This window comes from Bufo bufo, chromosome 3 (genome assembly GCF_905171765.1).
Source record: "Bufo bufo chromosome 3, aBufBuf1.1, whole genome shotgun sequence".
Lineage (NCBI taxonomy): Eukaryota > Metazoa > Chordata > Amphibia > Anura > Bufonidae > Bufo > Bufo bufo.
The window spans coordinates 293,595,760-293,622,904 of record NC_053391.1 but is presented as its reverse complement, the minus strand read 5'-3'; the positions used below and the strand labels follow the sequence as shown (position 1 = coordinate 293,622,904).

Here is a 27,145-nt window from a genome sequence, read left to right as displayed (position 1 = left end):
CCCTGTGAGGTACAAGCTAATTTTCCTCACTTTAGGGGAAAAAAATATCTTATAGACTCCAATCAGAATAACCCCCTGGATCAACGACCCATCTCTAGTAGCTCTAGCCTGTAGTATTATTACACTCCAGAAATACATCCAGACCCCTCTTGAATTCCTTTATTGTACTCACCATCACCACCTCCTCAGGCAGAGTGTTCCATAGTCTCGCTGCTCTTACCGTAAAGAATCCTCTTCTATGTTTTTGTACAAACCTTCTTTGCTCTAGACGCAGAGGATGTCCCCTTGTCCCAGTCACAGTCCTGGGAATAAATAGATGATGGGAGAGATCTCTTTACTGACCCCTGATGTATTTATACATAGTTATCAGATCTCCCCTCAGTCGTCTTTTTTCTAAAGTGAATAACCCTAATTTTGATAATCTTTCAGGGTACTATAGTCCACCCATTCCAGTTATTACTTTAGTTGTCCTCCTCTGAACCTTCTCCAGCTCTGCTATGTCTGCCTTGTTCACAGGAGCCCAGAACTGTACACAGTACTCCATGTGTGGTCTGACTAGTGATTTGTAAAGTGGTAGGACTATGTTCTCATCACGGGCATTATCTTATTGGCCTTGGCAGAAGCTGTCTGACACTGGTTTCTACAGCTTAGTTTGTGGTCCACTAAAATTCCTAGGTCCTTTTCCATGTCCACTTGTTTACAGCTTAAAGCATATCTGTCAGCTTTATATGCTACACTATGTTTGGGCAGCATATTAGAGATACAGGTCCATACTGCAAGTAACCAAAATGGCAGAAAGATGTGCTGTTTGGCTAGTAGAAGCTCTGAAAAAAACACCAGAAACCGTTTATAGTGAGTGTCTGGTGTAGTCTTGATGGAGAGCTCCCCCAACCCCTCTCTAGTGGCTACAGGCTTCTGTGCGTACATGTATGAACCCCCTAAGGGTCCATTCACACGTCCGTAATTTCGTTCCGCATTTTGCATTTTTCTTCACGATGTGCTGCCCGGATCCGGAATTGCGGATCCGCACTTCCGGGTCCGCAATTCCGATCCCGAAAAAAATAGAACATGTCCTATTCTTGTCCGCAAAATGCGGAACGCACATCGCCGATGTCCGTGTTTTACGGATCCGTGGATCCGCAAAACACACACGGACGTGTGAATGGACCCTAATAATAATAATGTATACAATGTTTTCTCTCCAGTGATGAGGAAATACCAAGTGATGATGAGATGGAAAAGGAAGATTTGGAAATGAAAAAAAATAAATGCCCACCTAAGCGAAGGTTGGAAGTTAAAGATTATCCAGAATTCATGGCAAAACGCTTTGCAGATTTTCAAACATACAGAAATAACACTTTACAAAAATGGCATGACAAGACAAAGCTTACTGGTAAAATAAGCAAGGTATGGGTCTTTTATTTGTTTTCATCAGAACTTCTCCTATTATGTTTATCAGCATTTTAATGTGTATCTGTGGGTTTTTTTTCTTTGTTTTTTTTTAAGGGATTTGCTGGTTCTGAGCGTTCCATATTGATGCAAGTAGAACAGATTATGATGGACAAGGAAAGGTTACTCCGGCGTACACAGACTAAACGCTCACCATATAGGATCTTAGGAACATCTCGACAGGATTCGGCACCTGAACAGGAGCGTGTCCCTGATGAAACAATGGTTACTATTATACCTGCTTATTAGAAGGGGTTTCTTTTAAATTATTTTATTGTTAGAAAATGACCTATGGTTTTAATCAAATTTCTTTGTATTCAAGGGAAGGAGCAACCAGAGGAGAGTCTACCAAAGCAAAGCCTTAAAGGGTGTTAGCTGGTTGCAAGACAAAACAGGGCAATGACAATAAAATAATAAATTAGCATTGCTTACCTATTAGATTCACAGCTCCAGTCCCCCATGCCAGGCTTTGATTATCTGACTGCAGTGACGATGTGATCATATTGACACCCTGTGCACACTGCAGCCAATCACTGGCATGTAACTGTAAGGGTGTGCTCATATAGGGTGCATACACTGCGAATTATCCATCATGGTATCATGGGCACAAAATTCATGTTTACAGTAATGGCAAAGTGGACTAGATTTAGCAAAATCTCATACACACGCTATGGATAAATCGGTGCACTTTAGAATAGGGTAAAATTTGAGACAAATCTACAGCAAAATCCACATGAAATTTATCTATGATCGATTTTTCTGTTGGTATGGTCTTCCATTGTGGATGAACCCCTAACGTGTTGAAAGCAGCATATTACATGATAGTGGCTTATTGAGCTATTGTGCACGCTTGTCATGGATTTGCCCTCTCCATTGCTGTTGTTATAATAGCTCTTTTGTCATTGTTTGTAAAGGTAGAATCTTATATAAATGTAACTGGTCGTAATGTACATAAATTAATGGCAAACGCTTTATATGTTTCCTACAGGAAGTCCAGACAGAAGGGAAGTCAAACTCTCAGCTTAAAGAACTTGATGAAGAGATTTTTGATGATGACGACTTCTATCACCAGGTGAAGATAAATCTTAGTGACCTTCAGTGCATTCAGAAAGTCTTCAGACACTTTCACTTTTTCACATTTTGTTATTTTGTGGCATTGTGCTAAAATAAAAAAATAAAAACTTTCCCCATTAATCTCCATTTAATCTGCCTTAATGAGAGAGGGAAATCAGAATTTTTGAAATTTTTGAAAATATAATAAAAAGGAAAAACTAAAATTTCACATGCACATAAGTATTCAGATCTTTTGCTGTGAAACTTGAAATTTAGCTTTTGTTACCTCCCCTTTCTCTTGATCATCTTTGAGATGTTTCCACACCTCGATCGGAGTCCACCTGTGGTAAATTCGGTTTCATTTAATTTACAGAACATACCCACAACTTTGAAGATTTTTTATTTTTTTTTTACTTGTGAAGCAAACAACAAATAGGACAAAATAACAGAAAAAGTCAATGTGCATAACTATTCACCCCCCTAAAGTCAATACTTTGTAGAGCCACCTTTTGCAGCAATCACAGCTCCAAGTCGCTTTGGATAAGTCTCTATGAGCTTGCCACATCTTACAACTGGGATTTTTGCCCATTTCTCCTTGCAAAACTGCTCCAGCTCCTTCAAGTTGGATGGTTTGCGCTTGTGAACAGAAATCTTTAAGTCTGACCACAGATTTTCTACTGGATTGAGATCTGGGCATTGACTAGGCCATTCCAGTAAATTTACATGTTTCCCCTTAAACCACTCAAGTGTTGCTTTAGCAGTGTGTTTGGGGTCATTGTCCTGCTGGAAGGTGAACCTTCGTCCTAGCCTCAAATCACGCACAGAGTAGTACAGGTTTTGCTCAAGAATATCCCTGTATTTAGCACCATCCATCTTTCCCTCAACTCTGACCAGTTTCCCAGTCCTGGCTGCTGAAAAACATTCCCACAGCATGATGCAGCCACCACCATGTTTCTCTGTGGGGATGGTGTTCTTTCGCTGATGTGTTGGGTTTGCGCCAGACATAGCGTTTTCTTTGATGGCCAAAAGGTTCAATTTTAGTCTCATCAGACCAGAGCACCTTCCTCCATACATTTTGGGAATCTCCCACATGCCTTTTCGCAAACTCACAACGTGCCTTTTTGTAATGGTTTTCTTCTAGCCACTCTGCCATAAAACCCAACTCTATGGAGCGTACGGCTTATTGTCGTCCTATGTACAGATACTCCAGTCTCTGCTGTGGAACTCTGCAGCTCCTCCAGGGTTACCTTAGGTCTCTGTGCTGCCTCTCTGATTAACGCCCTCCTTGCCCAGTCCATGAGTTTCGGTTGGCGGCTGTCTCTTGGCGGGTTTGCTGTTGTGCTATGTTCTTCCCATTTGGTTACGATAGATTTGATGGTGCTCCTGGGGATCATCAAAGATTTGGATTTTTTTTTTTTAACCTAACCCTGACTTGTACTTGTCAACAACATTGTCCCTTACTTGTTTGGAGAGTTCCTTGGTCTTCATGGCAGTGTTTGGTTAGTGATGCCTCTTGCTTAGGTGTTGCAGCCTCTGGGGCCTTTCAAAAATGGTGTGTATATGTAATGACAGATCATGTGACACTTAGATTACACACAAGTGGACATCATTTCACAAATTATGTGACTTCTGAAGGTACTTGGTTGCACCAGAGCTTTTATGGGCTTCCTAACAAAGGGGTGAATACATACGCACATGCCAATTTTCTGTTTTCTATTTCTAAACAATAGTTTTATTTATATATTTTTCTTATTTCAGTTCACCAACTTAGACTATTGTGTTCTGATCCATTACATAAAATTCAGATTAATAAAACATTGAACTTAAGGCTGCAATGTAGCACAATACGAAAAAAGTCAAGGGGGTGAATACTTTTGCAAGGCACTGTATGTAAAGTCTGACAGCTGAAAATGCATATCAGAGCTAAAACCATGCCATGATGAGGAAAGGACTGCCTGTAGAGCTCTGAGACAGGGTTGTGTGGAGGCACAGATAGTTTTCTACTGCACTGAAAGTTCTAAAGAGCACAGTGGCATTCATAATAATTAAATGGGAGAAGTTTGGAACAACCAGGACTTTTCCTAGAGCTGGTCGCTCCACCAAACTAAGGCCAGCTTCGCATTTGTCCAACAATCTGGCTAAGCTTCCTCTGGTGTGGTACAGAAAACGTTGAAGGGGAATTGAGAATAGAAGTGATCCCATAGTTTTCACTGGGATTGTTCATTTTCATCTGGCGCATCACTGATGATGTCAGGTATCAAATAAAGCTTTACAAATAAATGCTGCAAGTGTATAGATGGCGGATGTACACTGAAGTACAGTACACTTGAAAGCTCACCTGGAGTTTTGGAGAGAAAAAAAAAAAGCACCGGAGGGCTCTGACTGTGAGAAACAAGATTCTCTGGTCTGATGGAACTTTTTGGCCTCAGTTCTAACCGTTATGTCTGGTGGAAACCAGGCACTTATCACCTGCCCAATGCCATACATACAACCAAGCGTGGTGATTGCGGCATCATGCTGTGTGTGGTGTTCGGCAGCTAGGACGAGGAGACTAGTAAGGATTTAGGTGCGAAAAGCTTGTGGCATCATACCCAAGAAGACTGGAGGCTGTAATAACTGACAAAGGTGCTTAAATTAAGTACTGTGTAGAGGGTCTGAGTACTTATGTCAATGCAATATTTTAGTTTGTCTTTTTTTTTATTTTTATTATTATTATTATTTAAGCTTAAGGCTGCAACATACTAAATGTAAAAAAGTTAAGGGGTCTGAAGACTTTCCAAATGCATTGTATGAATTATTTAGACCATTCTTACTTATAGCAGATTGCTTTTCTTGGAGGCCAAAGCTGTACTTGGCATCTTACGATCACCAGGGCTGACCTTACTATTGTGTGAATTGTGTGATTGCACAGGGCGCAAGTTCCTCTCCACATGAAAGTGGTGCTTCTTAACCTACTCTATAGTTCTCTTCTCAGGATACTGAATGCAGGCATTCGAAAAGTAACATCTGACATGAAGGTCCAGTCACATGCTACTAAAGGTTTTAGCCAACCAATGATAAAATATTATCATTTGAAAAGAAGTTGCTTGTGTGCAGTATTTTCGTCCGATAGTTGGACAAAAGACCTTGCATTCAAAGAAAGATCGTTCCAAAAAAATCTTTTGTGCATCACCTGGTTTCATTGAATGTGTATGGGCAACTTGAACAACTGTAAAATGTGTATGGCCATGTCTGTGAAACGAACATTCACCCAATGTTTGTTCAACTGCTGTTCAACTGTCTACCAACTTCTGTCTAATGTGTATGGCCACTTTAACTCTCAAAGGGAACCTGTCACCATAAAAATGCAGTGAGATCTAAAGGCAGCATGTTATAGAGCAGGAGTAGCTGAGCAGCAGTGATGGCCAGTTCGCATTGTTCGCCCACGAACATATGCGGGCTGCCATCTTTTTTCTGAAGTCCTGCGAGGCACAGGTAAGCTCTTACCTGTGCCTGTGCCGCGAGCCGGTCTGAAAACAAATGCGGTCACCGGGAGCAGGCAGTTCCGAGAACAGCCCGATGAAGGCCCCCGGTGGCTGTTATCGGAACTGCCTGCTCCCGCTGACCGCACTTGTTTTTAGACCGGCTCGCGCACAGGCACAGGTAAGGACTTACCTGTGCCTCGCCGGACTTGTGAAAAAAGATGGCAGCCCGCATATGTTCGCAGGCGAACAATGCAAACTGGCCATCACTGCTGAGCAGATTATTTTGTGGAAAAAGTTTCAGCAAAACTTGTATTTCATTCATTAAAATTTCTGCTCGTTCTGTGCTTTGAAGTCAAGGAGGCAATCCTATCAGTGATTGACAGTCTTCCCTTTTATGGCTGTGCATGCTAGGGTTGTTTTGATACCCAAGTTTTGATTCGGTTTCGATACCATAAAAAAGTATTGTGATACTCGATACTATTCAATACCACGCAAAAAAAAAAAAAAGCTGCGTGCATTCAGCATTTTATGGAACGTCCGGCCCATAATCGAACAGTCCTATCCTATTTTTGGGGGAGACAAGGTGACTAAAAAAAGACGAATCACACGTTTTTTCTTTTACGACGTTCACCGCAGATTTTTTAAAAATATTTTAATAGTTTGGACTTTTCGTATGTGGGGATATGTAATATGTTTGTTTATAATTGGGAAAGGGGGTGATTTATACTTAACAATTTGGTGTTGTTTTTTTTTTTTTACAGTTTATTAACTATTTTCCCCTTTAGGAGCTAGAACCTGGGATCTTTTAATCCCTTGTCATATTCACCCTAATAAAGCTCTATTAGGGTAAGGCTTATTGCACACAACAGTATATTTTCACGGTCCGCAAAACGGGGTCCCGTTTTTCCGTGATCCGTGACCGTTTTTTCGTCCGTGGGTCTTCCTTGATTTTTGGAGGATCCACGGACATGAAAAAAAAGTCGTTTTGGTGTCCGCCTGGCCGTGCGGAGCCAAACGGATCCGTCCTGAATTACAATGCAAGTCAATGGGGACGGATCCGTTTGACGTTGACACAATATGGTGCCATTTCAAACGGATCCGTCCCCATTGACTTTCAATGTAAAGTCTGGAGTCCCTTCTATACCATCGGATCGGAGTTTTCTCCAATCCGATGGTATATTTTAACTTGAAGCGTCCCCATCACCATGGGAACGCCTCTATGTTAGAATATACTGTCGGATATGAGTTAGATCGTGAAACCTCATTTCCGACAGTATATTCTAACACAGAGGCGTTCCCATGGTGATGGGGACGCTTCTAGTTAGAATATACTACAAACTGTTTACATGACTGCCCCCTGCTGCCTAGCAGTATCCGATCTCTTACAGGGGGCCGTGATCAGCACAATTAACCCCTCAGGTGCCGCACCTGAAGGGGTTAATTGTACTATCATATACCCCTGTAAGAGATCAGGGCTGCCAGGCAGCAGGGGGCAGACCCCCCCCCTCCCCAGTTTGAATATCATTGGTGGCCAGTGCGGCCCCCTCCCTTCCTCCCTCTATTGTAATAATTCGTTGGTGGCACAGTGTGCGCCACCCCGCCCCCCCCCCTTCCCCCCTTTACTGTAATAAATCGTTGGTGGCACAGTGTGCGCCCCCCATCGGCCCCCCCTCCCTCTATAGCATTAACAACATTGGTGGCCAGTGTGCGGCCTCCCATCTCCCCCCCCCCCCCATCATTGGTGGCAGCGGAGTTCTAGCAATAGTACAATAGTAAAAGATTAATACTTACCTGGGAGCTGCGATGTGCGTGTCCGGCCGGGAGCTCCTCCTACTGGTAAGTGACAGTTCATTTAGCAATGCGCCGCACAGACCCTGTCACTTACCAGTAGGTGGAGCTCCCGGCCGGACACGAACATCGCAGCAGCAGCCAGCAGCAGGTAAGTATGAATCTTCTACTATTGTACTATTGCTAAGTAACCATGGCAACAGTCCTGGTTGCCATGGTTACCGATAGGAGCCCCAGCGATTAAACTGGGACTCCGATCGGAACTCCGCTGCCACCAATGATGGGGGGGGGGGGGGGAGATGGGAGGCCGCACACTGGCCACCAATGTTGTTAATGCTATAGAGGGAGGGGGGGCCGATGGGGGGCGCACACTGTGCCACCAACGATTTATTAGAATAGAGGGAGAGAGGGGGGGGGGGGCACACTGTGCCACCAACGAATAATTACAATAGAGGGGGGGGGGGGCCGCACTGGCCACCAATGATATTCAAACTGGGGAGGGGGGGAGGGTCTGCCCCCTGCTGCCTGGCAGCCCTGATCTCTTACAGGGGATATGAGAGTACAATTAACCCATTCAGGTGCCGCACCTGAAGGGGTTAATTGTGCTGATCACGGCCCCCTGTAAGAGATAGGGTGCTGCCAGCAGGGGGCAGTCTTGTACACAGTTTGTAGTGTATTCTAACTAGAAGCGTCCCCATCACCATGGGAACGCTTCTGTGTTAGAATATACTGTCGGTTCTGAGTTTTTACGAAGTGAAAACTCAGCTATGAAAAAGCTTTTATGCAGACGGATCTTCGGATCCGTCTGTATAAAAACTAACCTACGGCCACGGATCACGGACACGGATGCCAATCTTGTGTGCATCCGTGTTCTTTCACGGACCCATTGACTTGAATGGGTCCGTGAACCGTTGGCCGTGAAAAAAATAGGACAGGTCATATTTTTTTCACGGCCAGGAAACACGGATCTCGGATGCGGCTGCAAAACGGTGCATTTTCCGTTTTTTCCACGGACCCATTGAAAGTCATGGGGTCCGCGAAAAAAAACGGAAAACGGCACAACGGCCACGGGTGCACACAACGGTCGTGTGAAAGAGGCCTAAATAGGATCTTACACACTCCCTGCATAGTACACACAGCAGCAGGAAGATTACCATGGCAGCCAGGGCTTCAGTAGCATCCTGGCTGCCATGGTAATCGACCGGAGCCCCAGGATTACACTGCTGGGGCTCTGTTCAGAAGCTGCCACTGTAGTACCAATAGGAGGAGGTGAGGGGACTCAATCATTTTAATACTGGGGGGTGGGGGGCGCACTGCGCCACCAATGACTTTATACTGTGGAGGGGGGTAGCACACTGCACCACCAGTGTTTTTAATACTGGGGGGGTGGGCATACTGCGCCACCAATGATTAACGTTTAATACAAATACAGCCGGCGGCAGAAACACATTGCCAGCACCCGACCTCTGACAGGGAGCTGCAATCAGCGACAGTTAACCCCTCAGTTAAATGCCGCGAACGCAGCGCCCTGTCAGAGGTCGGGGGCTGGCAATGTGTTTCTGCCACCTGTATTTGTAATGTATTAAACGTAATTATCATTGGTGGCAGCGGCAGCAGCACAGGGGGGAGGAAGAGACTGCTTCCTTCTCCCTGTGCTGCTGAGGGAACATGGCCGCGCTGAGAGCAGCACAGCCATGTTCTCTGGTATCGATAAAAGGCAAATCCCAGTATCGTATCGATACCGGGACAAAAGTATTGATTGGGTATCGAAAGTTCGATACCCGAAACAACCCTAGTGCATACACAGATGGCTATCAATTACTGAAAGACCTATATATTGTATTTTATTGTATTATACCCTGTTTTATATGCCTGTGGACATGTGTATGTTGTGCATACTTATGGCTAGTGTTCAACATTGTTGGCCTCATTATTGTGGGCTTAGATATGACCACTGTATGGCAATATATTTTGTTTATTGTGGGACTTTTTGCACAAAAATTATCTACTCGTATAAACTGGTTTTAGGTTTTTACTAATGGTCTTCTCAGGAGGTTAAAGGCTATCCCCTTTTGTGACAATTTTTTAAATTATTGCATTGTACTCATTTTGAGCTAAAAATCACTTTTTCAATTGGTCTTTATTAAAACTACGGGGCCATTTTCCCTGCACAGCTTTGAGTTTATCTAGTAGCTGGTTCTGAATTTTCTCTCTGCTCCGTCAGGCAGGGAGCTGACGGGCTCCTTATTATTGGTCTCTGACCTTATAAACACACATTAAAGCTCAATCCTTATCATACTGATAGGAATGTGGCTTAAATAAGTGTTTATGACCTTTTAGTAATTTACAGATAAGGGTTATGATGACGGCACAAAGTGAAAGTACCATTCACACAGCTAGAAAAACAGCTAACCCTTTGTGATAGAACGGCTCAATATTTTTAATAAAGACCAATGGGAAAAATTATTTTTAGCCTAAAATTAGAAAAATGTAATCATAAAAAAAAAATTGAGATGTGGTCACCATGTGGTAATGGCGATTGCAGACTTTTAACCCTTCAGATGCCGTGGTCAAACATGACCATGGCATATGAATGCTCTAAAACCCGGAAGTAGGCACTTTTGGGTGTGCTTCGGCATATACACATCATGGGTATTGCTATGTGTGAAAACACCTGTACTATTCAAATATAAAAATATTTTCCCATACGCGAAATGGAGAAAAAAAAGGTCAAAATGGCCAATTTGCTGTTTTTGGCCGCTTCACCTCCGACAAATATAAAAAGTGATCAAAAAGTCAGTGCCAGTACGCAGGGCCGGAGCTGAGGATAATGGGCTTGAATCTTTCCATAGAGGAGACAGGTTGCAGGCTCCAGTGAAAAGTTATTTATTCCTAGACAACACTTTTATGGCAAGCACTGAATATAGCAGTTACACTGTTCACACTTTCTAGATGGGTTTATTTTCAGTTTTGTTTTTTTTTTGTTTGTTTTTACTCTCAGCCTTCCCAAAGCCATAACTTTTTTACTTTTTCATTCACATAGCCCAGGGATGCCCAACCTGCAGCCCTCCAGCTGTTCAAACCTACAACTCCCAGCATGCCCAGGCAGCCTACAGCAGGGCATGATGGGAGTTGTAGTTTTACAACAGCTGGAGGGCCACAGGTTGAGCATCCCTGACATAGCCGTATGAGTGCTTGTTTTTTGTGGGACAAGATGCACTTTCTAATGGCACCATGTACAATGTATTAGGAAGCAGAAAAAAAATTCCAAATGGGGTGGAATTATATCAAAAAATATATAAAATAAACATTCCACCACAGTTTTATGTCGTTTTTTTTTTTTTTTTTACACCATTTCCTATGCGGTAAAACTGACCTGGAAAACACATTTTTTTCTTTTGCAATGTCATATTCTGACCCCCATAATGTTTTTATTTTTATGTGTATGGAGCTGTATGATGGTTCATTTTTTGTGGGATGATCTGTATTTTTGGGATTTGTATGACTTTTTGATCACTTTTTATTCAATTTGTTGTGGCAGGTGAGGCGATTAAAACAGCGATTCGGCCATTTTGACTTTATATTTTTTTTTACCATTTCGCAGTATGAGAAATATTTTTTATAGTACGGCATGTCCATGATGTTAATTTTTTTTTTAATTATGTCTTTTATTTTAGTTTTTGGGAAAGAGGGGTGATTTGAATTTTTATATTTTTTTTATTTTTAATATTTAAAAAAAATAAATCCCCCCCCCCCCCTCCCAAACACTTTTTAATAGTTCCTCTAGGGATCTATAACACGCAATTGTGTGGCAACCTCGTACTACTCCTGAGTACAGAGGCTGCCGCACACTAAATCCGGCTCTCCCGATCCTTGACGGGGAAAGCTTGTACATAGTAACAGAGTACATAAGGCCGAAAAAAGACATTTGTCCATCCAGTTCGGCCTGTTATCCTGCAAGTTGATCCAGAGGAAGGCAAAAAAAATAAAAACTGTGAGGTAGAAGCCAATTTTCCCCACTTTAGGGGAATAAAAAATTCCTTCCCGACTCCAATCAGAATAACTCCCTGGATCAACGACCCCTCTCTAGTAGCTATAGCCTGTAATATTATTACGCTCCAGAAATACATCCCACCTCCTCAGGCAGAGAGTTCCATAGTCTCACTGCTCTTACCGTAAAGAATCATTTTCTATGTTTGTGTACAAACCTTCTTTCCTCCAGACGCAGAGGATGTCCCCTCGTCACAGTCACAGTCCTGGGGATAAATAGATGATGGGATAGATCTCTGTACTGACCCCTGATATATTTATACATAGTAATTAGATCTCCCCTCAGTCGTCTTTTTTTCTAAAGTGAATAACCCTAATTTTGATAATCTTTCAGGGTACTGTAGTTGCCCCATTCCAGTTATTACTTTAGTTGCCCTCCTCTGGACCCTCTCCAGCTCTGCTTTGTTTCCAGGAGCCCAGAACTGTACACAGTACTCCATGTGTGGTCTGACCAGTGATTTGTAAAGTAGTAGGAATATGTTCTTATCACGGGCATCTATTCCCCTTCTGATGCAACCCATTATCTTATTGGCCTTGGCAGCAGCTGCCTGACACTGTTTTTTGCAGCTTAGTTTGCTGTTTATTAAAATTCCTAGATCCTTTTCCATGTCAGTGTTACAGAGGCTGCCGCACACTAAATCCGGCTCTCCCAATCCTTGACGGGGAAAGCTTGTACATGGCCAGGAGCATACGCTCCTGGTCTTTAACTTCCCAGAGGGTTAAATGTATGCAGTCGCTGTTATTGTTGATCGCATACATAAGTCCCAGGGGCCTTCTGTTTAAAATGTTTTTTAAATGCCTGTCCACTGACATAAATTTACGTGGAGCTGTCGGGAAGGGGTTAAATGTTTTTTATTCCCATTTAGACTTGCACAGGATTCCCTTCATTTCCAAGACATACATATATAGCTTTTCTAACTTTGAGGACAAATTGATAATTTCTTAATATTAAGTGTATAACAATATTTTCCAGTTATTAAATACAAAGTGCATTGCATTTACTTATAGGAATTTAGAAAATGTCAGGATTTTCAGACATTGTACGTCAATAAAAAAGGTTTGTTCTATCTAAGTAGCCTTATTACTTACATGATGGTGAGAAAAAGCCCATTGTTAACATTCTACTACAGTAAATTTGGTATTACTAAATTTATAGGCCTTTTATGAAGGAATCTGAGTTAGAGCCAGAGTGTGATAAAATGCAGGCTTACTGGCACATCTGTCACCATGATCAACCATTCAACCCTATTAAACAGTGAGCATAGCGACTAAAGTCCTGTCTCTCTCTGCAATCTGTATTGCCAATGCAGAGACATTCTTATTTTAAGTTAAATATAAATGAGGCGCTTGGTGCACCACTTCCACTTCTCCCTCTCAGTGAGATTGTTTGGGCCATGCATCCTCATTTTATACAGGCACGCCAACCCTTCAGCCAAGAAGATGACGTCAAAGCCACAGTGACAGAGGATTGGAGTGGCAGCTCTGTAAACTGTTGCGCATGAAACAGAGGAGTATATGATTTTATTATTTCATGACAATTCCTACCTGGGGGTCCTTTATTTATAATTTGGATAAACCCTTTAATGGCTTTGCGATTTTTAAGTTTACTAGCAAAATTGTGCAGCCAATAACAATAAGCAAGAGACTGACAATAGGCTTTCAACGACCTGCTCGTTAACATCTGCCGTTTTCACGGCCGCGTGTTTTTTGGCCTCATTGGAGCACATCTCGACCAAACGCCAGCTATCATGTCTGATTCTACCCTAAGATGTGTTAATATTTTATTTAAAATTTGTTTCGAGGAGTAAAAACACAGAAGTGGGAGCTAATTCAATGAATAGCAGGATCAAGCAATAGAAATGGCTGAGTATAGTGTGTGTGTTTTTGTATAAATTTATGTATGTTAATGAGTGCATGAGCAGAAGGCGGAGTCTTTGTGTGACCACACTGTTAAATATCAGTGTGAATAATGGACGATTGTCCAAGTAGGTAGTTTATACAAGTTACATAGTTACATACCGTATTTTTCGCTTTATAAGACGCACCTGATTAAAAGACGCACCTAGGTTTTTGAGGAGGAAAATAAGAAAAAAATATTTTGAACCAAAAGGTGTGCTTTTAGTGGATTTTGAACTAATGGTCTGGGGATGACACAGTTATGGGGGATCTGTGGATGACGCACAGTTATGGGGGATCTGTGGATGACGCACAGTTATGGGGGATCTGTGGATGACGCACAGTTATGGGGGCTTTGTGGATGACGCACTGTTATGGGGGATCTGTGGATGACGCACTGTTATGGGGGATCTGTGGATGACGCACTGTTATGGGGTTCTGTGGATGACGCATTGTTATGGGGGCTTTGTGGATGACGCACTGTTATGGGGGATCTGTGGATGACGCACTGTTATGGGGGATCTGTGGATGACGCACTGTTATGGGGGATCTGTGGATGACGCACTGTTATGGGGGGGATCTATGGATGATGCACTGTTATGGGGGATGTGTGCTGTGACACATAGGGCCATGAGGGGGGCCAGCATAAGATGCTATATGTGTGGATGACACACATATAGCATCTTATGCTGGTCCCCCTCATGGCCCTATGTTTCACAGCATTACAGTACTTTTATTCTTTGTATGTAAAATCTTTCTTTAATCCTTAATCAATCGCTCTCCTTTTGATAAACTAGCTGACACTGATATATCGCCGGCCGCTATGCTGCACAGCGTGGCCGTCGATACATCAGTTACAGTGCGGGGAGGGAGGAGGGGCTGGAGGCAACTCACAGCGGGGCCCGGTGCGGTCACTGTATTACACCGGCCCCGCGCGCAGAAGTCTCTTTGTATGTAAAAATTTTCTTTAATCCTGAATCAATCGCTCTCCTTTTGATAAACTAGCCTAATCGCCTGCATCAGTACTCTGAATGCAGCGCGCGCTCCGGCTGGCGTGTGACTGACATCACTCAGTCAGTCACGCTCCTCCCACTTCATTAATGAAGCAGGAGCAGGATGAAGTCATGGGCCGGAGGGACCGCACGCTACATTCATAGTGAGTACTGATGCAGGCGATTAGGCTAGTTTATCAAAAGGAGAGCGATTGATTCATACAAAGAGACTTCTGTGCGCGGGGCCGGTGTAATACAGTGACTGCATCGGGCCCCGCTGTGAGTTGCCTCCAGCCCCCCCTTCCTCCCCGCACTGTAACTCATGTATCGCCGGCCACACTGTGCAGCAAACCTGCCGGCGATATATCAGTGTCAGCTTTGTAAAAAAAAAAAGTCAACCATCGTTTTATAAGACACACTCCCCATTCCCCCCCCCCCCCCCCCTCTTTTGGGGGAAAAAAGTGCGTCTTATAAAGCGAAAAATACGGTAGTTATTACGGTTGAAAAAAGACATAAGTCCATCACGTTAAACCAAGGGATAGGTGGGGATGCAAATCCCAAAAGGAATTGAGACTCAGATTTCTACGCGTTTTCATAAGCATTAATGTTTTTTTACTTTTAAGAATTCGTCTAAACCCTTTTTGAAACTGTGCACTGTTCCTGCTGTGACCACGTCCTGAGGAAGTCTTTTCCACAGCCTCCCAGTTCTTACAGTAAAGAAGCTTTGAGGCTTCCGGAGACTGAACTTTTTTTCTCTCCAATCGGAGGCAGTGCCCCCTTGTCTTTTGAGCGCATTTTACATGGAACATCTTTTCACAGTATTTTTTGTAAGGTCCATTTATATATTTGTATAGGTTAATCATGTCCCCCCTTAGAAGTCTCTTCTCAATACTAAATAAATTCAATTATTTTAATCTTTCTTCATAACTAAGACCCTCCATTTCCCTTATCAGTTTAGTAGCTCTCCTCTGTACTTTTCCCAGCTGCAGTGAATCCTTTCTATGTACTGGTGCCCAGAACTGAACTGCATATTCCAGATGAGACCGCACCAACGCTTTGTAAAGTGGTAGTATTACATTCCTGCCCCGCAAGTCCATGCCTCGTTTAAAGCATGACAATATCCTGGTTGCCTTAGAAGCAGCTTATTGACGTTGTATGCTGTAATTTAATCTACCATCCACAAGGACACCCAAATCCTTCCAGTGACTCTCCCAGTGCTACATCCCCTAGGACATATGAAGCACAGAGATTATTACTACCAAGATGCATAACTTTACATTTGTCCACATTGAACCTCATTTGCCAAGTTGATGCCCAATCACTCAGAGTGTTCAAGTCAGCCTGTAGTTTGTGGACATCTTCCATAGACTGTACAGTTCTACACAGTTTAGTCTCATCTGCAAAAATAGATATGGTGCTATTAATCCCGTCCTCAATATCATTAATAAATAAATTAAATAGTAAAGGGCCCAACACTGAACCTTGGGGTGCACCACTTATAACCTGCCATTCTGAATAGGAATCATTGACCACAACTCTCTGGACACGGTCCTTCACCCAGTTTTCAATCCAATTACAAACTATACTTTCTAAGCCTATAGAACAGGGGTACTCAACTAGTTTTATTAAAGGTCCACATACCAGGGTCTGCAGTCAGGTGAAGGTCCGAGCTGAACGCCAACAGTAAAGATGCCATGCGATCATGTGATACATGCACGTGGGGCGCTCTGACGTTATAGTGGAGCGCCCCGGGTAAGTCCCAGAATTAGTAATGGCCACATTAGTGCCCCAGTAAGATTAATGTCCCCATTAGTGCCCCCAGTAAGAGTATTGCCCCCCTTCTCTGCTTTTGCAAAAAAAAATTAAAAATTTGCATTCACCTGGCTGCGGTGAACATTCGCTGCTGACTGCAAGCTCAGGACCGGTGCTCTAACGTGATGACGTCTTGTAGGTCCTGTCCTGAGCTTCTAGTCAGCAGGGAGTGTTCTCCACAGCGTGAGCAAATGGAGGTGGAGGTACCGTAATACAGTGTTTCCCAACCAGTGTGCCTCCAGCTGTTGCAAAACTACAACTCCCAGCATGCCCGCACAGCCAAAGGCTGTCCAGGCATTCTGGGAGTTGTAGTTTTGCAACAGCTGGAGGCACACTGGTTGGGAAACACTGCCGTAATATATATATTTTTTTACTAGCACAAGTAGCAGTGGAGGTAAAGGCTGTACTAATGGGCGTTCCATGATGGAAGCGCTCATTAGTAAGGGTACTTTCACACTTGCAGCAGGATGGATCCGACAGGCTGCTCACCCTGTCAGATCCATCTTGCCACTACTTCACCGTGCCGCTGCTCTGTGCCCATCGACTATAATGGGGATGGGGGCAGAGTTACGGCGCAGCACGGTGAGAGGCCGCCAGACTAAAAGTACTACATGTCCGACTTTTTCGTCTGGCGGCCCCCTCAATATAATAAACATTGGTGGCGCAGTGCGCCCCCCCTCAAAATAATAAACATTGGTGGCGCAGTGCACCCCCCCATCACAATAAACATTGGTGGCGCAGTGCGCCCCCCCTCAATATAATAAACATTGGTGGCGCAGTGTGCCCCCCCATCACCCCAGTATAATAAACATTGGTGGCGCAGTGCGCCCCCCCTCAATATAATAAACATTGGTGGCGCAGTGTGCCCCCCAATATAATAAACATTGGTGGCGCAGTGCGCCCCCCCTCAAAATAATAAACATTGGTGGCGCAGTGTGCCCCCCCATCACCCCAGTATAATAAACATTGGTGGCGCAGTGTGCCCCCCCCCCCATCACCCCAGTATAATAAACATTGGTGGCGCAGTGCGCCCCCCCTCAATATAATAAACATTGGTGGCGCAGTGTGCCCCCCAATATAATAAACATTGGCGGCGCAGTGTGCCCCCCAATATAATAAACATTGGTGGCGCAGTGTGCCCCCCAATATAATAAACATTGGTGGCGCAGTGCGCCCCCCCTCAAAATAATAAACATTGGTGGCGCAGTGCGCCCCCCCATCACCCCAGTATAATAAACATTGGTGGCGCAGTGCGCCCTCCCCAATATAATAAACATTGGTGGTGCAGTGGGCAGTGCCAATGAGGGTTAAAAAATAATTTACTCACCTCCTCCAGTTGATTGCGTAACTGCGGTCTCCAGTTCTTACTTCTTTCTTCAGGACCTGTGGTGACATCACTGAGCTCATCACATGATCCATCACCATGGTAATGGGCCATGTGATGAGCTCAGTGACGTCACCACAGGTCCTGAAGAAAGAAGTAAGAACTGGAGACCGCAGTTACGCGATCAACTGGAGGAGGTGAGTAAATTATTTTTAACCCTCATTGGCACTGCCCACTGCACCACCAATGTTTATTATAATGGGGAAGGGGGGGGGGGGCGCACTGCGCCACCAATGTTTCTTATACTAGGGGGGGGGGGGCGCACTGTGCCACCAACGTTTCTTATACAAATACAGGAGGCGGGTGCCGGAATCAAATAGCCGGCACCCGACCTTTGTGACAGGGGGCTGCGAACAGCTACAATTAACCCCTCAGGTACTGCACCTGAAGGGTTAACTCAACTGCAGCTGATCGCAGCTCCCTGTCACAGAGGTCGGGTGCCGGCTATTTGATTCCGGCACCCGCCTCCTGTATTTGTAATACAGGTCAGTTTTCTTCATTGGTGGCGCAGTGGCCACAGCCCCTCCCCTCCTCCTCCTGCCTCTTCTTATTGGCAGCGGTGGGGACAGCAGCAGCACAGGGGGGAGGGAGAGACTCCTCCTGCGCTGCTGAGAACTATCAGCTCCTGTGCCCCGCCGCTGTATGGAGCAGAGCTGCCAGAGTGTGCAGGAGGAGGAGCGCTACATGTGGAGGAAGCCCTGTCTCACTGCGCTGTGGGACAGGCGGAAGTGCGCCGGTAAGCTCCTCCTCCTGCACGGCACAGTGTGCAGGAGAGGAGCAGCGCTCTGAAGGATGGCCGGGGTCCGGACAACTGGCGGCCGCGGTCCGTACTTGGACCGCAGTCCGCCAGTTGAGTACCCCTGCTATAGACCTTACTTTACCTATTAAGCGTCTGAGGGACAGTATCAAAAGCCTTTGCAAAATCCAGAAACACTACATCCACAGCCGCCCCTCTGTCCAGGCTACTACTCACCTCCTCATAAAAACAAATCAGGTTAGTGTGACAACTTCTGTCCTTGGTAAACCCATGTTGGTTATCACTTATATTATTTATAGTCGCATACTCCTGTATAGGGATCGACCGATTATCGGTTTTACCGATATTATCGGCCGATATTCAGGATTTTGGTTAAAGTTATCGGTATCAGCATCTATTTTGCCGATATTCCGATAACGAATCAGGAACACGGATCGCGCTGAGAGCAGCGCAATTCGTGTTCCCTCAGCAGCAAAGGGGAGAAGGAAGCAGTGTCTCTCTCCCCCCCCCCCCCTTCCTGTGCTGCCGCTGCTGCCAATGAGAGAAGAGAGGACAAGAGGAGGGGAGGGCCTGTGGCTACTGCGCCACCAATGAAAATAACTCTCTCATTAATTCATATACAGGAGACGGGAGCTAGCTGCAGAATCACATAGCCGGCTCCCAACCTCTATGAGCGGTAGCTGCGATCCGCGGTAGTTAACCCCTCAGGAGCCGGCTATGTGATTCTGCAGCCATCTCCCGCCTTCTGTATATGAATTGATGAGAGAGTTATCTTCATTGGTGGCGCAGTGCACCCCCCCAACCCCAGTATTAAAAACATTGGTGGCGCAGTGCGCCCCTTCCCCCCCAATCCAAGCCCCCTAGTATTAATCATTGGTGGCAGTGGCCACAGGGTCCCCTCTCCCCTCCTCCTCAGTGGCAGTTCCCATCGGAGCCCCAGCAGTGTAATCCTGGGGCTCTGATCGGCTGCCATGGCAGCCAGGACACTATTGAAGCCCTGGCTGCCTTAGTCTGCTCCCTGCCGCTGTGTGCACAAAGCACAGGGCAGCAGGGACAGTGTGAGGTTTTTTTTCATCAGATTTGTGTAGGAATTTATTTTTAAAAAATTGAAAATTCCCAGAATATCGGTATAAATTATCGGCTATCGGCCTGAAAGTTCACAGATTATCGGTATCGGCTCAAAAAAAATCAACATCGGTCGAAACCCTACTCCTGTATATAGTCCCTTAAGAGTCCTTCAAACATTTTTCCCACAACAGAAGTTAAACTAACTGGTCTATAATTACCTGTGGAGGACCTTGATCCTTTTTTGAATATGGGCACCACATTTGCCTTGCGCCAATCACTTGGCACTGTACCAGTACCTAGAGAATTTTTAAAAATTATAAACAGGGGCACATCAATGACTGAACTGAGCTCTTTAACCACCTCAGCCCCCTTAGCTTAAACACCCTTAATGACCAGGCCACTTTTTACACTTCTGACCTACACTACTTTGACCGTTTATTGCTCGGTCATGCAACTTACCACCCAAATGAATTTTACCTCCTTTTCTTCTCACTAATAGAGCTTTCATTTGGTGGTATTTCATTGCTGCTGACATTTTTACTTTTTTTGTTGTTAATCGAAATTTAACGATTTTTTTGCAAAAAAATGACATTTTTCACTTTCAGTTGTAAAATTTTGCAAAAAAAACGACATCCATATATAAATTTTTCTCTAAATTTATTGTTCTACATGTCTTTGATAAAAAAAAAATGTTTGGGTAAAAGTTATAGCGTTTACAAACTATGGTACAAAAATGTGAATTTCCGCTTTTCGAAGCAGCACTGACTTTCTGAGCACCTGTCATGTTTCCTGAGGTTCTACAATGCCCAGACAGTACAAACACCCCACAAATGACCCCATTTCGGAAAGTAGACACCCTAAGGTATTCGCTGATGGGCATAGTGAGTTCATAGAACTTTTTATTTTTTGTCACAAGTTAGTGGAAAATGATTTTTTATTTTTTTATTTTATTTTTTTTACAAAGTCTCATATTCCACTAACTTGTGACAAAAAATAAAAACTTCTATGAACTCACTATGCCCATCAGCGAATACCTTGGGGTGTCTTCTTTCCAAAATGGGGTCACTTGTGGGGTAGTTATACTGCCCTGGCATTCTAGGGGCCCAAATGTGTGGTAAGAAGTTTGAAATCAAAATGTGTAAAAAATGACCGGTGAAATCCGAAAGGTGCTCTTTGGAATGTGGGCCCCTTTGCCCACCTAGGCTGCAAAAAAGTGCCACACGTGGTATCGCCGTACTCAGGAGAAGTTGGGCAATGTGTTTTGGGGTGTCATTTTTCATATACCTATGCTGGGTGAGAGAAATATCTCGGCAAAAGACAACTTTTCCCATTTTTTTATACAAAGTTGGCATTTGACCAAGATATTTATCTCACCCAGCATGGGTATATGTAAAATGACACCCCAAAACACATTGCCCAACTTCTCCTGAGTACGGAGATACCACATGTGTGACACTTTTTTGCAGCCTAGATGCGCAAAGGGGCCCACATTCCTTTTAGGAGGACATTTTTAGACATTTGGATACCAGACTTCTTCTCACGCTTTGGGGCCCCTAAAATGCCAGGGCAGTATAAATACCCCACATGTGACCCCATTTTGGAAAGAAGACACCCCAAGGTATTCAATGAGGGGCATGGCGAGTTCCTAGAATTTTTTTTTTTTTTGGCACAAGTTAGCGGAAATTGATTTTTTTTTTTTTTTGTTTTTTCGCACAAAGTCTCCCTTTCCGCTAACTTGGGACAAAAATTTCAATCTTTCATGGACTCAATAGGCCCCTCAGTGAATACCTTGGGGTGTCTTCTTTCCAAAATGGGGTCATTTGTGGGGTGTTTGTACTGCCCTGGCATTTGAGGGTCTCCGCAATCATTACATGTATGGCCAGCATTAGGAGTTTCTGCTATTCCCCTTATATTGGGCATACGGGTAATGAGATTTTTTTTTTTTTCGTTCTGCCTCTGGGCTGAAAGAAAAAATGAACGGCACAGATTTCTTCATTCGCATCGATCAATGTGGATGAAAAAATCTCTGCCAAATAAAAAAAAAAAGGAGGGGAAAGGCGTCTGCCAGGACATAGGAGCTCCGCCCAACATCCATACCCACTTAGCTCGTATGCCCAGGCAAACCAGATTTCTCCATTCACATCAATCGATGTGAATGAATAATTCATTGCCGGGATTTTTTTTTTATATATATATATACAAAGTGTTTGCCAAAGCATATGAACACCGCCACCTCCTCAGCTCATATGCCTCGGCAAACGTATCTTTTACTGCAGAGAAGAAATCTCGTCTTGCAGAGCCGCATACACCGACTTGTGTGTAATCTGACAGCAGCGCAATGCTTCTGTCAGAATGCACATCAGTGCTGCAGCTAGTCGATCGGTTGGTCCACCTAGAAGGTAAAAAAAACAAAACAAAAAAGAAAAAACCAGGCCGCAACGCAATAAATTTATTAACTTTTTATAATAACTTTTGAACAGAACATAGAAACTTTTTTTAACTTTTTGAACTGAACGTTAACTTTTTTTACTTACCGGTAATTTTTTTTTTTGTTTAGTTTTTTTTACCTTCATAGAACAAACCTCTCCTTCCCCATGGGACAATGTGCAAAGCGCAAATCGCCCAAAGATGTGGCGAAGTACGTTATGCACTTTATCCCAGGTGAAAGGAGAGGTTTGCAGCAGCTGTGAGTAAAAGGGCCCTAATAGCCCTGTGTGCCTGTCCTGTGAGATGCAATCCCTATGCTAAGTGTACCTGTGTGTGGTACTTCCGGAAACACTCTCCAAAGCATAGGGCAGGGTGGTCAGGACAGTCAGGACAGAAATAGCGGGTGTCACGCCTTATTCCACTCCTGCTACAGACACAACATTTTTTTCGGGGTGGCGGTCGGTTTGAGGTACCAGGAACGACACTGGGGAAATGTCGCTCGTGTAGACGGCTAACTACACTGGTGGTTGGGGCCACGGAACCTTCTGGATACAGGAGGTTCTCGATGATCTCTTCCTGAAATTTGAGGAAGGATCCTGTTCTCCCAGCCTTACTGTAGAGAACAAAACTATTATATGCAGCCAATTGAATTAAATATACAGACACCTTCTTATACCAGCGTCTGGTGCATCGGGAAACTAAATAGGGAGCCAACATCTGGTCATTGAAGTCCACCCCTCCCATGAGCGCATTATAGTCGTGGACTGAGAGGGGCTTTTCAATGACACGGGTTGCCCTTTCAATTTGGATTGTCGTGTCTGTGTGAATGGAGGAGAGCATGTAAACGTCACGCTTGTCTCCCCATTTCACCGCGAGCAGTTCTTCGTTACACAAGGCAGCCCTCTCCCCTCTTGCAAGACGGGTGGTAACGAGCCGTTGGGGGAAGCCCACGCGACTAGTTCGCGCGGTGCCGCAGGCGCCAATCTGTTCTAGGAACAAATGCCTGAAGAGGGGCACACTTGTGTAAAAGATGGTACCCCTTGCCAAATAAGGGTGACACCAAGTCCCAGACTGTCTTCCCACTGCTCCCCAGGTAGTCAGGGCAACCGACCGGCTCCAGGGTCTGATCTTTTCCCTCATAGATCCGAAATTTGTGGGTATAGCCTGTGGCCCTTTCACAGAGCTTATACAATTTGACCCCATACCGGGCACGCTTGCTTGGGATGTATTGTTTGAAGCCAAGGCGCCCGGTAAAATGTATTAGGGACTCGTCTACGCAGATGTTTTGCTCGGGGGTATACAAATCTGCAAATTTCTGGTTGAAGTGGTTTATGAGGGGCCGAATTTTGTGGAGCCGGTCAAAAGCTGGGTGGCCTCTGGGACGGGAGGTGGTGTTGTCGCTAAAATGCAGGAAACGCAGGATGGTCTCAAAACGTGTCCTGGACATAGCAGCAGAGAACATGGGCATGTGATGAATCTGGTTCATGGACCAATATGACCGCAATAAATTCGGAAACTTGGACTGGTTTCCACCGGAAAGACTGGGCATAACAGCTTCCCGGGTTGGCGTATATAAATTGTGTGGCATACCGGTTTGTCTCTGCCACGACTAAGTCCAAGAGCTCCGCAGTCAAGAACAGCTCAAAAAATCCCAGGGCCGAACCGATCTGAGCTGTCTCAACCCGAACTCCAGACTGGGCGGTGAAAGGGGGAACTACAGGTGCGGCTGAAGTTGGTGACTGCCAATCAGGGTTTGCCAGCACCTCAGGGACTCTAGGGGCTCTACGGGCCTGTCTGCGCGGTGGCTGCGACGGGGTAACTACTGCACGTGCCACCGTACCAGCTTCAACTGCCCTTCTGGTGCTCGCCACTTCACCAGGTTGTACGGCAGTGCTGGTACTAGGTCCAGGATGGGCTGCGCTGCTGGTGTATGCCTCACCACGTGATCCGACAGCCCCAGCCCCACTCTGCTGCTTTTGAAACGGATCCTGCACAACCTGTGGTCTAGCGACACGGGGCCGGGTGCGCCTGGTTCTATCAGGGACCTCCTCGTCCGAACTTTGGGTCAGAGAGCCACTGCTTTCTACAGGTTCATATTCTGACCCGCTAGATTCGTCAGATGAGGGTTCCCATTCCTCATCCGACTGGGTCAGAATCCTGTAGGCCTCTTCAGAAGAATACCCCCTGTTTGCCATTTGGACTACTAAATTTAGGGGTATTCCCTGAGACTACCCATGAAAAAAAGCAAGCCTGTCTTACAAAGGGGAGGCTAGCGAAGTACCGGAGGCCGCTGCGGTTGATAAAAATATCAAAACTGATTTTTTTTTATCGCCGCAGAGCGTGTAAAGTGAATGTGCAGTGATCAAAAAACAAAAAAAATTTTGTCACTGCGGCGGGGCGGGTGTGGGTGAACGCACGTGTGGGCGACCGATCAGGCCTGATCGGGCAAACACTGCGTTTTGGGTGGAGGGCGAGCTAAGGTGACACTAATACTATTATAGATCTGACTGTGATCAGTTTTGATCACTTACAGATACTATAAAAGTACAAATGCTGATTAGCGATACGCTAATCAGCGACTGCGGTGCGGTGGGCTGGGCGCTAACCGATCGCTAACTACCTAACCAAGGGGCCTAAACTATCCTAAAACCTAACAGCCAATACTAGTGGAAAAAAAAAGTGACAGTTTACACTGATCACTTTTTATCTTTCACTAAGTGATTGACAGGGGGCGATCAAGGGGTTAATTTGGATGATGGGGGTGATGGAGGGTGACCTGGGGCTAAGGGTAGTGTTTGGTGGGTACTCACAGTGATGTCTGCTCCTCTGCTGGAACCAACCGACGAAAAGGACCAGCAGAGGAGCAGACAAGCCATTTAACACATCATATTTACTAATATGATGTGTTATCTGGCTTTTGATTTGATTTTTTGAAAATCGCCAGCCTGCCAGCTACGATCATTGGCTGGCAGGCTGGTGACGAAATACTTCTTTAACTTTTGCCGGCCCGCGATGCGCATGCGCGGGCTGGCAATGCCCGAAATCTCGCGTCTCGCGAGAGGACGCACCGGCGCGTCCACCCAGAGCAACAGGACCGCCGCAAAGACGCAATCCTGCGTACGGCGGTCCTGAGGAGGTTAAGCACTCTTGGGTGTAATCCATCTGGACCCAGAGCCTTGTTCACATTTACCCTATTTAATATCTCTTGGACGATATCTAGTTAGCCAATTGAGTATATCTGTACTAACAGCCCCGGCGCCACAGATATCAGCTCCTTTCTCTTCTTTTGTATATACAGAGCTAAAGAAAAACTATTTAGAAACTCTGCCTTTTCCTTAACTTCAGTGACTACCTCCCCTTAACCATTATTCAGGGGACCTGCCTGCTGAGACCTAGTTTTTTTTAGCATTTATATATTTAAAAAACTTTTTGGGATTTGTTTTGCTTTCTTTTTCTACCTGCTGTTCGTTTTGTATCTTTGCTAATTTTATCTCCTTTTTGCTGATTTTATTAAGCCCTTTGTAATCTTCAAAAGCTACAGCTGACCCCTCAGATTTGTATTTTTTAAATGCCCTTTTTTTTGTCTTTTATTTCCCTTTTTACAGTAGCTGTAAGCCATGGGGGGTTTAATTTTAGCCGTTTATACTTGTTACCTAAAGGGATCAGTTTTTTTGTGCAATTACTCAATGTGGATTTGAAGCTCTCCCATTTATTCTCTGTATTATTATGTGACAGTAGCTGCAGGCCCGGTGCTATATTAAGGCAGACCAAGCGGCTGCCTTAGGGCGCAGAGAAGGAGGGGGGGGGGGAATGAAAAGTTTTATTTTTAATATTATTTTTTTTAACCGCTTGCACGCCGCCGGCCTGCGGCTGTTCTCCTCTGTGTGGTGATCCTAATATCTTTGGGCTCCCGAGTCCCGACAAGTTGTTTGAGGACCTTTCCCACTCAGCCAATCAGTGGCCACAGCTGTGTCACGTGTCAGGGCAGTGATTTCCTGCTAAGCCAATCACTGGCCTGACACGTGACACAGCTGCGGCCACTGATTGGCTGAGTGGGAAAGGTCCTCAAAGTCTTGTTGGGAGCCCAGAGAGAAGATTCCAGGACCACACAGAGGAGAAGGGGAGCTGCTGCAGGGACCAGGGCCAGGTGAGGAGCATAATGTTTATTTTTACGCAACATTAATAGAGGGGGGAAATGTGACCTGGAAGGGGAGAAATGTGAGCTGGAAGGGGAGAAATGTCACATTTCTACCCCCTCCATGTCACATTTCTACCCCCTCTATGTCACATCACCCCCACTGAGTTCTGGTTTCTGGGGGGGCCAAAAATCCTTGCACCGGCCCTGAGTAGCTGCTCCCAGTCTATGCCCTGAAATGCTGCCCTTAACCCAGGGAAATTAGCCTTTTTGAAATTCAGTTTGTTTTCTCTGCCTGACAGAGTTTGCTTTTTATAGTTTAAGAAGAATATAATTATATTGTGGTCACTATTACCTAGTGTTTTTCGAACAGTAACATTACCAACAAGCTCCGCATCATTAGAAATGACCAGATCCAACAGAGCATCGCCCCTAGTCGGAGCTTCTACAAACTGGCCCATAAAGTGGTCCTGCAGCAAGTTGAGGAATTTTCTCCCCTTTCCAGTTGAAGCAGAATCATGACCCCTGTCAATATCTGGGAAGTTAAAATCTCCCATTTTGACCACTGTACCAGCCTGTGCCGCCCGCTCTATTTGGTTACGCAGTTGCGTTTCTATCTTGATGTTAGTGGATCTATAGATTACACTAAGTATTATTTTTTATATCCTTTTAAACTTCCACCCATAAGGTTTCCACATCCTCACCATCCGACCCACAAGTGCCGCTTTCAAACTTGTCTTCCAATCACTCCTCACATACAGTCATTAACCACCACCCTTTCTATTGACCCGGTCTTTCCTAAATAGTGTAAAACCCTCAATATTAACAGCCCTGTCATGCGAAGAGTCCAACCATGTCTCAGCCACACCA

The 27,145-nt window shown here is 44.8% G+C and overlaps 1 protein-coding gene across 1 annotated transcript in view; it reads left to right on the top strand.

The window, feature by feature from the left end:
- Positions 1-27,145, top strand: part of AATF (apoptosis antagonizing transcription factor) — a 309,381-nt gene that overhangs the window by 159,089 nt on the left and 123,147 nt on the right. Inside the window, exons 6-8 of the mRNA XM_040424193.1 lie at positions 1,206-1,407; positions 1,507-1,674; positions 2,438-2,521. Coding sequence (XP_040280127.1) covers positions 1,206-1,407; positions 1,507-1,674; positions 2,438-2,521 — 454 coding nt within the window. The remainder of the gene's footprint in view (positions 1-1,205; positions 1,408-1,506; positions 1,675-2,437; positions 2,522-27,145) is intronic.